This window comes from Perissodus microlepis, chromosome 18 (genome assembly GCF_051167445.1).
Source record: "Perissodus microlepis isolate ML-2025 ecotype Zambia chromosome 18, ASM5116744v1, whole genome shotgun sequence".
In the NCBI taxonomy this organism is placed as follows: Eukaryota; Metazoa; Chordata; class Actinopteri; order Cichliformes; family Cichlidae; genus Perissodus; species Perissodus microlepis.
In genome coordinates this window covers 20,230,686-20,242,209 of record NC_140478.1, presented here as the reverse complement: position 1 = coordinate 20,242,209, position 11,524 = coordinate 20,230,686, and the positions used below count along the sequence as shown (strand labels likewise).

At 41.5% G+C, this 11,524-nt stretch overlaps 1 protein-coding gene across 1 annotated transcript; it reads right to left on the bottom strand.

Annotated features, from left to right (window-relative positions):
* Window positions 1–1,635: 1,635 nt before the first annotated feature.
* On the bottom strand, window positions 1,636–7,586 carry gata6 (GATA binding protein 6). The gene is made up of 7 exons (XM_084913468.1): window positions 7,492–7,586; window positions 5,971–6,867; window positions 5,214–5,386; window positions 4,352–4,477; window positions 4,133–4,220; window positions 3,936–4,033; window positions 1,636–3,457 (listed from the first exon to the last, which is right to left on the bottom strand). The coding sequence occupies exons 2-7, from the start codon at window positions 6,806–6,808 to the stop codon at window positions 3,296–3,298; spliced, it is 1,485 nt and encodes a 494-aa protein (XP_084769594.1). The 5' UTR covers window positions 6,809–6,867; window positions 7,492–7,586; the 3' UTR covers window positions 1,636–3,295.
* Window positions 7,587–11,524: the final 3,938 nt, after the last annotated feature.

Here is an 11,524-nt window from a genome sequence, read left to right as displayed (position 1 = left end):
GTTTGCCAACCCAGAAGGCCGTGTGTACACGGTTTTGAAAGCACAGTTTGGCTTTCTCTGAACCCTTTTAAATCACATGATAACAATAACAACACGGAACAATAAAAGGGTGATGGACACAAACGCTCCTTCCATTTGAGAGACTTTTTGATGCAAGTCCAAATCTAAAAGACTCTGCAACCAGCACAGCTTTAATGTTTTTAAGTGTTTACTCTACCAGAGTATTCCACAGTGTCTGTCGAGGAAACCCAAAAGGGCTGAGTCAGAGATCCCATCTCTTCCGGAGGCAGGGTTGAGCGTTGCTCTCCTTTGAAAGGCAGCATGGAAAGATCAACGGGTATCTCCTGAGGGAGCCACTGCTCCATACTGTGCTGCTGTCCCATGGCCAAACAGCCCGGGGCCCTGCAGTCTGCTGCTGTTAGCCTGTCTTGTTTACTTAGGGAGGACTTTCAACCCTGGACAGCCATCATGATCTGTATTCTGTCTTTTCTGTTTGTCTGTCTCACCCTTCCTTGCAGCGTGTGATCACTTATTTGCAACAAATTCAAACTCTTATTTCAAACCTGCAACTGTGTGACAAGCATCGCAGATTTCCAGCCTTCTCAGGTGGCAACTCTAGCATGAAAGTGACCCTCGGCTGTGCGGATAGCAATCCAGATGAGAGCGCAGGGAGGATTTCTGTGCTGCCGTGTTTATATTTCCTCCCTCGTAGCACCATGGATACAGTGCCAAGCTAGGACCTCCTCATAAATTCAGATACCCATAAATATTTGCCTGTGTTTTGAGCTCAACGGTAGTTTGCATTTACATATCTAAAGGTGCTTTTGTAATTTATCTCGTTGGAAGCTCAAGGACTTAATGCCCGGTGGTCTCGGTGGACAAATTGGGTTTTATATAACACTCAGCAGCAAATCATCACAAGCCATGCTTTTCCATTCAGTTTGAACACACAAGTAAAATTTAAAGAAAAAAAGGAAAAGCAAATATTGTGATGGATATGAAGGAAATAGTGAAAAATAGTGTCATTCCGATCTGATGTCAAAAGTCAAGTAAGAAAAATAGGTGCAATAACCGTTCACCTGAAAACTGTGGATTTGTCTGTTACGCAGTGCCGCGCATTCCTCCACACTCAATAAACTTAGCTGAATCAATATGTCAAAGAGCAGACAGATAACGCTAAGCTCAGGCATAAATCCTAACCATCTCTAAAATCTTTTCATGTGGAATTACTCACAGGCCATATTCTCTTAAGTACAGTAAACATTGTGACAGGTACTTTGAGCTGCTGGTTCAAGAGGACACAGGAAAGTGGATTGTTCTTTAAGCCCACAGGGGCTCGAAGAAAAGGAAAAGTCTCGAGTGAAAACGTTACCAGAAAGGATAAAGGTGTGGTTTGGTGAAATCACCCAGAAAAAAAAGCTGGGTAAGTCTTGCTGTGCAACTTTTAGGCGAAATTCTTGTCTTGCATTAGCTGGCTGTGATGTCTTCTTCTTTCCTCCCAGTTGTGAAAACATCTGAGAAAATAAAGCCCTCTGGTATCTGTTCAGCCAAGGAGAAACAGGGAGTTAAAGTATTGATGGGAATGACTCACACAAAAATATGCAGAAGGTGGTTCTTTCCGTAATTTCCAAAACACTGACGCGTTTTGCTCTTCTTTTAAAAACAAACTGCAGATTTATTTGCATCACCAGAACAATTTATTGGATTGAATTTAAATAATTTCTCATAATGTTAAAAAAAAATAGTAAAACAAAAAGAAAACATGTTATTTCAGAAAAATAAATAAGTCCGGTTGCGTGAATGACATGCTCTTTTTTTTTTTAGGATGAAGCAAGTTGTGAACAAAAGCAAAGAAAAAAATAACTCCTTGTGCTAACATTTACATGTAACTTATCAGCCTTCAGTATTCAGTCTCTTCGGGTGAGGGTGGGGGGAGGGTTGTTTTTTTTTTTTTGCTTTTGTTTTTTAAAACCTGAAATAGCTCTTGAAGCTCCCACACCACTTGCTTAGGTCATGCAACAAAATGAAAAATCAAAAAGGCTTCTCAAATTCATGATTTGGCATGACCTGTGAGCTTCATAAGAACATGTTACATTAACAATTCTCCTTTTAATCATTACAGCGATTCATCACAGTCATCACAGTGAGCACAGATTTGTTCAGAGGTGACCTCACGCTACACTTTGGTCTAATTTTGGCTGAAATATGATGCAACAGCACATGTTATTATTATGAAGGGTATACAGTTTATAGTGAGTCAGGTAGCGCGGCCAGCAGCCTTCGTTTGCAGTTTATGTGTAAGAACATAAAGGTCAGAGGGTCCTACAGCTATTCTGGGCGTTCTTTGTTCAAACAAGCCATCCAACTGCTTTACATGTGCGAGATTTTGTAGAAGTAGTACCGTAATGCTGCCCGTTGGCCGACAGTGTTCTCATGTCAAAATTTAAGTCTCAAGAAGTTGATTGTTTTTGCATCTTTTTCTCTCTTTTTTTTAAATGATTAAACACAACACGATGTGATATAGTCATTTATACCCTGTTTAAACCAAACTAGTTTCAGTCAAATACAGTAAGTAAGAGCTTTCAGTGGAAAACGTGCACATTCGACACTACTGTACTACCGCTTATCGAGAGACAGAGAATAGAAAAGAAGACATCAGAATGGTTTAACTTCTACTCTATATTGATATCTTTATTAACAATCATAGACATGTTTTTCAACTATGGAAGATTTATAAATATTTTTTCTTTCTTTTGATTCATGTAAGTTGTCTCGGCACTTATGGCATGATTCCAGTTTTGGAAAAAAACAAAAAATCAAAAAAGTCCACAAAGAGTTGAGTGCTTGTGTGAAGCACTGATATCCAATCAACATCTTCAAAGAGAAATCCGTTATGTACAAGATGGCTTTCTTTAAGGAACCCAGATTTGGTTCTGTGTGCCACGGATGGGAGAGATACCGAGGGCAGGTCCAGCAACCATCCATAGCAGGCCACCTAATTGATCATTTGGCCTGGCGTTTCCCTTTTGTTGTTGATGTTGTTGTATTTTAAGGCAAAAAATAAAAAAAAAAAGACCCTGACATCAATCTGGAACCCGACCGCAGATACTCCATGCTTGATTCAAGCTTCTAGTCTGACTTAAGGTCATCTCAAACTTCTTTCCCCCTCTCGTCCAACTCTTCTTGCATCAGCTGAGAGGGAAGGAAACCAACACTGCACCCAAATACTTCCACTATACACAGCATCCAGACACGAGGGGCCGGGGATCTCTGTCCGCTCAGAAGGTTAAAATGTTCAGGCTAAGGCCATGGGGCACCAGGGTTCGCCTCTAACTGAAGCCACGTCCGATGACTGGGTCAAGCCCACGCTGCCGTACAGGCCGTCCTGTCCCGAGTACTTGACGGACGAGCCCGAGCCTGCTCCCTCCCCGGAGCTGGACAGCACAGATGAACTGATCTGCAACCAGAAAACTCTCTGTTAGCAAAAATTGTGAGTTTATTGTATAAAATGTCAGTAAAACTTTTAGATTGTGTAAAACCTTTTTTATTATTATTATTATTATTATCATTATTGAGGACTGAAATGACATTTGCATTGCAATGTTGGGGAAAAAAGGAGCATGATCAATGTGACACTCATATTAGTGTAATATCACAGTGACATATTAGTTAGCAGCAGTCATAACCACAGAGCATCAGTCAGCCTGCATGTCATCTCTTTATCATAGTTTGTATTTTACAAAATATTCACTCATGAAAATGGGTGAAAAATCTGGCTTTTTATAGTCATTTCAAGTGTAGAAATTCCTATTTAACACACACACACACACATATATATATAGATAGATATAGATATTTCATTATTTTATTAATTATTATTTTTATTTTAAACTATTATTTGAAAAAATTTAAAAGCAATTAAAAATCAGTTTTACCCCTGACACTTGTCCAGAGGGAGAGCTGGTTTTCGAGCAGTCTTCGGAATTGGATGAAGAGGTGGATGTAGGAGTCATGGAGACAGAGTTGCTACTTCCTGGAAACATAAAAAAATGTTGTCGTTACATTATTTTAAAAGAGATAAATATGACATACATATTCCTTCGTGCAGCAGAAATATTGTTCAGCTACTCACCAGAGGATCCCTTTGCTTTATTCAAAGTTTTCGGTTTTCTTTTTCTCGTCTGGATTCCCTCTTTCTTCATGGCGAGCGGCCGAGGTACCTGTAAGATGTGATTTTTTTTTTTTTAATGAAAATAAGAAATGTTTTTTTTTTTTTTTATCAATAATGCGTCGATTTTTAAAAATTAAAACTGAATTAGAGGGGGCGAAATTCAAATCGCAGTGAACTTACTCCGTGTAATTTTGTGTAGAGGCCGCACGCATTACACACCGGCTCTCCCTCCGCGTTTCTGCGCCACAGAGTGGTGGTACTGGTTTGACAGTTGGCGCAGGAAAGGCCGATTCTTCTGGACGTTGACTGTTGAGGCAAGAAAAACATAACATCAGTCACTATAATTAAACGTGGGTATCCAGGAAAATAAAGCACCACACACTCAACCAATTTATTCATACCTGACTTTCCAACAATAATCCACACCCTGTTAGAATCCCAATTTAATTGGCATTTACGGACTTATATTATTATTCATTTATTTATTACAGGTTGTTAATTCGCGGAGAGTTGCTACGTGCCATTTCACTTCCTTGTAGAAACTGTGCGTAATGGCAACATGGAAAATCTGGACCCACTGACGCCTTTTTAGATTAGCTTACCCGACAGTAGCTGGGAGTGGAGCTTGAGATAAAGTGTCTCCTTACATTAACGCTTTCCACGTGTGGATTGATTTAATGTGAATTTAGTGAATAACATTTTTTTCTTATGAAACAACTAAATGATTGTGCTTGACTGATGAATTTAAAACACCGGCTAAGCTAAAACTATCAATCTCCTTTGCAAAGCACAAGTCCTTGATTCAAATGTGAAATGCATGCTTTATTTATTTATTTTCCCCATTTTATAGAAATCACGTGATCTTGCGTAAATAAATTTTCCTTGATTACAATCAGGTTTGAACTGGGGGCTGTATCATTGAAACCTTCATCCAGAGGCCGAATCGTGACAACGACAGTGACCTCCAGCAATTGTTTGAAACAATTAGGCAGGAAATTGGTTGATTTAAGTGGCCCTCGCCCCCCTCCTCCTGTCTCCTTACCGTCCGTTTCGGTGGTTTAATTAATGGCCGGCTCAGACCATTCATTTTGCTATAGAGGCCGCAGGCGTTGCAGAGAAAGTGGCCCGTGCCATCGCGCCTCCACAGCGGCGTGGAGATGGAGCCGCAGTTCACGCACTCTCTGCTCTCCCCCATGTCGTCCAGAATATCTGAAACTGAAGAGAAATACTGGAATCAGAACAGGGAGCGGGTTTGTGAGGATTACACATTGTTGCTGGTCATTATTTCATAAGCGATTCTGCTTCTGGGACTTCATGTCAAAGAAAGCAAGCGGATAGATACGGCGGGCAAAATGATCTGTTCATGGATTATAAATTGATTAAAGCGAAGTGTTTAACAAAATTCACATTTTTAATAAATTTATACTGTTGTGGCAATGTTGTTTTAAAAGCCTCGGTGGATTTTACTTCATGTAAATGATTTATTTTATATATTTCTGGGCAGTAATTTGCGCCTGTTTCTTGCACACACACACACACACACACACACTAAAATAAATTCATTTTTGGCAGTGTATGAAACATATTTTTATTCAACATTTTGAGGTCAGGCCTCGATGAGGGGAACAGGTTTCTGTTACAAAGACGCGCAGGCGCTTGGTGCCTTCACTCCAGACACTTCAAGGTTGCGCGCGTGATTAAAATACCTTTTTTTTCTTTCCGTCCCACACAGTGAGAAGGAAAACTATTCCATCTTTGTGCCTCCCTCTACTTTGTTTTCGTTTGATTTTTTTTCTTACCTCCATTTGGTCCTCGAATCAAGGGCGCACTCCTGCTTTGCAAGGTGTGGAGCATCGTGTTATCAAAAGGTGCCCCGGGCCAAGGCGAGGGTAGCTGGGGTGCAACGTACGGGGAGTATGGGCTCGGGTAGGGCCCGCTGAGGGGACGAGAAAGGCTGTACTGGTCTCTGCTGCTCATATTCAGTGTGTTACTGTAGCCCGTGTCCCTGGGGGTCCCGTTATTGATGGGTGGGCTTGGAGGGTAGTGAAAACGACTGGAGGCGTGCGGGCTCCCGGTGCTGTACGAAGGGCTCTCCGGGGTGGACTGTGACCACACCGAGTGACTGGAGACGGCGTGGCCGGGCTGAGCAGACACGTTGGCCGGCAGATAAGACAGGCTGGGGATCATGGTGCCCACCCGCGAGCTAGGGACATACACTGGGGAGTTAGGGTTGGAGTGCATATAAGCACCAGAACTCGAATCATATCCAGTCTGGCTCTGGGCCGCAATGGCCAGTGTTTGGTACATGTCGGCCGGGTCCACCAGCAAGCTTGTCTTGTGTGCTCCGGTGGAGAGGACGAGTTTGCTCCCCTGGTCTAAATCCGTAAAGAGCGGGATATCCTCGGTAGTGGTCAGGGTGTTGTTATGGTGTCCGAAGTGAAGGTAGGAGTGCAGGGATCTGCTGTCGGAGCGGCGGTGCCCTAGCGCGTCAAGCTCGTTCGGAGGTGTCCTCAGCTCATCCGAGGTGGTGCCGTCCCTCCTGCTGTCACCGGGCAGGTAGTTCTGCTCAGCCGGTGACCCTGGGCTGCTGGACACTTCTCGCTTGACCATGGACCAGCTGTTTTCGCCCAGTTCCATCCAGGAGCACTTTCCATACACCGTAGGGGTAAATAAAAATGGCCAGGGAGTGGTCTACCCTGTAACAAAAAGAGTCGGAACCGTTAGGAAACCAGAAGAAATGACCCTTTTTGCGATGTTAAGGATAAGTGAATTGAAAATATATCCACAAAACATCCTGACAGAAAGTCGGCAGGTTTCTGAAAAAGGGGGGAAATGCAAACGGACACCTGGTGTACAGACCAGCATTCATCTTTGGATGAACTACATTTTTCACAATAGAGAATAGGGTAATAAACTACGAAAGCTCCAGTTAATTATTACTGAGTCAGTATCATCTCGAACTCCAATAAAAACCCAGTCTACAGTGACTGCCATGCTCTCATGAAGCGCTCTTAAGAGGCACTGGATCCATCCGTGTCAAATCCCTGTCCTCCCCTCCACACGCACATACGCAAGTAGACGCACACATAAAGAGATAGGAAACAAAAACGCAATATGTCTTCACAGCAAAAGAGATAACCATTTGATAAGAGTCAAAACAGATAAGGACTGAAAGGCTGACTGGAGCGATAAAACAATACCCCGAAATTATGAGTTAGGTCTCGCTGCGCTCGCCAAGACACCGCCAGATGTTTAAAGCAGCTGTGCGCGCCGCAAAAGTGGGAGAAGAAACGTTTAAAAAGACGAAGAAGAAGACTTACCTGCTACAAGTGTGCCATATAAGTCGTAAGCAAACTTCCTAACAGTGAGCCTCTGCTTCTCTTGGAAGTAATGGGAAAGTTTACCGCAGTTAGAGGAGGTTTATGAGAGGAGGCGCCTCTGGTGGCTGCGGCCGCAGGAGGCGGACCAATCATGTGGAGCGTGAGCGGCTGGAGACGCGATGGGGGTGCCAGCCTATGAACTCCTCCAATCAATCACGCTGAAAAACAGAGAGAGAGAGCGAGGGGGGGGGGAGACACTTCACTTGATCAGGTCTGAAAGTTGGATTAATGCGTTGATACGATCAGGTTTCATTATTCGAAAGTTATGCTTTCGGTTACAAATGAATACGCCCCCCCAGCTGTTTCTTTTTTTTCTTTTCTGTTTGTTTGTTCTTTAAATGAAATTGTTGTTTGTCTATCTTGATCTATTTACAGGTGATCCACAAATCTGGTGATGAGCCTACAGCAGCTGAAACAAACAGAAACGAGTGTCTTTGAGATTTTAATTTCACCGGACTACTCTTTAATATCCAGCTCTTTCATAGGCTACTCCTGTTTTATGGGAAACTGTGACATTTATATGACAGACCGCGGTTTAATTTAATAACTAGATCGTTATTAATTAAACTGCCAAGAAACGCAGTTAAAATTAACTTACCCGTCACCCTGAACAGGAAAGTGCTACTCCCATGTTTACGCACTGCAGTAATCACGTCTGCAAGGAGCACGCTTTTAACTTTCGATACTTTGGAGATTTTAAAATGATTATATTTATAATCGTTAATCCAGAGTTTAAAAGCTGGGACCTTCCACTGCAGTCTGTCCACGAGTTAAAGACCTGAATATTTTGTATTTACTTGGAGCATTAATGTAATAAAATGTTTCGTCTGGACAACTTTTTACTGATGAGAATCCTTAATAAAGACTCATTTTATTAAAACAACAGCCTATTAAATGATTGATCAAATATAGGCTATATTCCGTGTGTGAAATGTGCTTTAGCCCCCCCCCCGTTTGTTTATTCTCTGTCATCATTCCAATGATCAATAAATCCCCTCTTAATTAGTTTAAGTCAGACGGCTCTCATTGAGCGTTAAAGGTGTGTGTGTGTAGCTCCTCTTTGAAACGCGATGATTCGTTTAGCCCGAATATACATTGAGACGAGTGAAGTGATCAAAAGTGGGGAGGTGTCAATTGAATCATTAACGCATTTGCAGGTCACACTCGCAGCCATTCAGTGGGTATTGTTACGGGGTGTTTTTTTGTATATTTGTTTGTTTGATTTTTTTTGTCTGGACAGTTGATCAGATTACCTCCAACAGCCCATTCATTATACTTCCAACTCCGAGAGTATACTCTGATACTTTTGTAATATTCACCCTGCATCCATCACACTGATAACAGGCACCGAACTGCATCCATGTTCACTGCTTCTGCAGCTGCACAGCAGACAAAACTGAGGGAAAAATCAACTCACCGCAATTCACGATTCATACTGTAACACCATCTGTATCGGTTACTCATGTGTCATAGCAACGGAAGGCACAGCTGCACTTTTTGATTTACTAATATCGTCCCAAAAATTGCTAATATGTTATTAATTATCCCTGTCCCTGCCAATTAGACTACCACAGCACGGAGTTAACAGTTCACAGGGCCTAACAGTAACAGTCTTCGGCTGGACTTATGTTCAACGCGTGCCACTGCCAGGCCTTCCATTGTTCCTCCTCTGTCTACTTCTCGCACAAACACTATTATTGTCAGACAGTCATGAATATTATTACTGTAGAGTTATTTTCAATGCTAATTCAATACCCGTGGGCGCAATCGTGCAGCCGCTCTCCAGCAGGTGTTCCTGCCGCTCTTATTTTAATACTGGCGTGATGATTCCTGCTGCTGGATCCTTCTCCTCGCATAACTTCAGAGGGAAACAATGCAGCCCGAGTTGCGTGGCAATCCGTGTCTATTTGTGTAGTGGTTATGCTAATCCATGTTGTCTATCTGATTTCCACAGAACTTTTGCTGATAGAAATTCACGCTTGAGGCGATATTGTGACTGTTAGGCGTCGAGTCTTCGCTCGCTCTCAGGTCCGAGAGGTGATTCTTATCAGAGGCAGTAACCGCACCAAAATGCGCTGCCGTCTCCCATCCCATCACCTCAGCCAGCAGTTGTCAGGAAGGTGAGAGAATACAAAATCCTGTTGTTGCTGTTTTTTTCTTTTTTTTTTCTCTTTGTTGCCCCCCTATTCCACCATCACCCCACCCTCACCCCTCCACCCTCCCTCCTTTTTTTCTTTGCGGCTTCTGGCTCACTGGCTGCGAAACCTCCAGTTGATAAATGAGGTGTTTTCGCAGTAATGTCAGCGTGGGCTGCTCTGACACACGGAGCCCGTGAGAAGAAGTGGCAGGACGCCGCCCTGTCTCCGCGTTTATCCAGCACAGCCAAACACTGCAGGCCAGCCACTGACTGTCAGCTCCGGCCTGTGCGCTGACCATCTCCATCACACATAATTCAACCAGATAGCCTGCAACTGGTGGATAATAATAATAATAACAATAATAATAATAATAATAATAATAATAATAATAATAATAATAATAATAACATATGGAAACGATAAATAGTGAACGAAATATTTCATTTATGTATTGGAATAATATTGTCAAACTGTATTTAAAATATTTAATAAATACTATTTCGTTAGGAAGTAATGAAAAGACGCGATAATAATAAGATTTATTATTATTATTATTATTATTATTATTATTATTATTATTATTATTATTATTATTATAAGCTCTTTAATGGTTGACCCTCTTCAGGTGCCTGAGCCTTATGTACCGACTTGATAATGATTATCTCCAGCCCTCGAGTGCTCGTTGCAGCTTTCTCCTGATTATGTGATGTTATGGAGATAACGAGGAGCAAGAGAACGAATTACGCACGAAAGGGACAGTTAGGGGCATCACACGGTGGCGTGGGCAACTTTGAGACTATTACTCACTTTTTTTTTATTATTTACTTCTTTAAAAATGCCCTGCTTGGTCGTTAGTTTGACTGTGACTGTGTAGAAAGGGCAGCTCTGATTTCTCTTACACGGCAGGGCAATAAAAGGCACTGTGGACGCCAACACGCCCCACGTCTGAAAACACCTTTGATGTCTCGATTATGATTAATGAGAAGCGACTGCAGCTACATGTAAAACACGCAGGAAGGAGACGCAATTCATCATCTCAATCACCCCACGGTTGCTTTTTTTTTCTCCTTTTTTCTTGCTATGTTTTTATCTTTGCATTTCACACACAGAGTCTGTTTTCAATCAAATCCTGTATAATTGGCTTTTAATAACGACGGAAGATTAATATCCAGTATTTAATCTGTGGGGTGTTGTTTGGATTAATTGTATTTTTATTTTGTCAAACTGTCAATAAAGCAGCTATCCTGCACATATTTGCACCACAGCTTTGGTGACAATCCTGCGTTACTGTATTTAAGAATCTGGGCTTTTAACGACTTAAATCGCTATAACGTTTATGCTACGTGTTCCCTTTACAACACAAAGATTTATCTTAGAAAGCGAAACATGTGTAGAGTGAACTGGATTTGCACACAAGACGCCAAATATTTCCAATTTAAAAAAGAATACCTTAGAAATTAAAATAGAATACATCAATTAAATAGACATGTTTCCTCGCATGGCTATATAAAATACACTTTGGATTTTGTGGTTTAATGATTAATTGATTGATTTTATTTCATTCATACAAATCACACACACGTATACACTATGACCATGATTCTGTGTGTGCAATAAATACCAGAATAAGGTGCACTAAAAAAGTCATCATAAAGAGCAACTTATAAAAGTGATTTAACATTGACAGATATTCAAAGTTCAGCTTTAGACAGTGATTATTACCATTATTTTTGCATTTTAAATGCATTGCAGCTGTCATTATGCAACATAAAATATTAGCAGTAATTCTGTTTGCATAAAAATCCGATTGCAAGTCTGGTTTAATGAATTATTTG

What these genes read in the sequence shown, in the direction of transcription:
- gata6 (XM_084913468.1), bottom strand. Translation starts at nt 6,808, where the DNA reads ATGGAACTGGGCGAAAACAGCTGGTCCATGGTCAAGCGAGAAGTGTCC. An exon ending in GATTCGAGGACCAAATGGAG is followed by an intron (nt 5,387 to 5,970) that starts GTAAGAAAAAAA and finishes ATTTCTCTTCAG; the next exon opens with TTTCAGATATTCTGGACGAC. An exon ending in TTAAACCACCGAAACGGACG is followed by an intron (nt 4,478 to 5,213) that starts GTAAGGAGACAG and finishes TTGCCTCAACAG; the next exon opens with TCAACGTCCAGAAGAATCGG.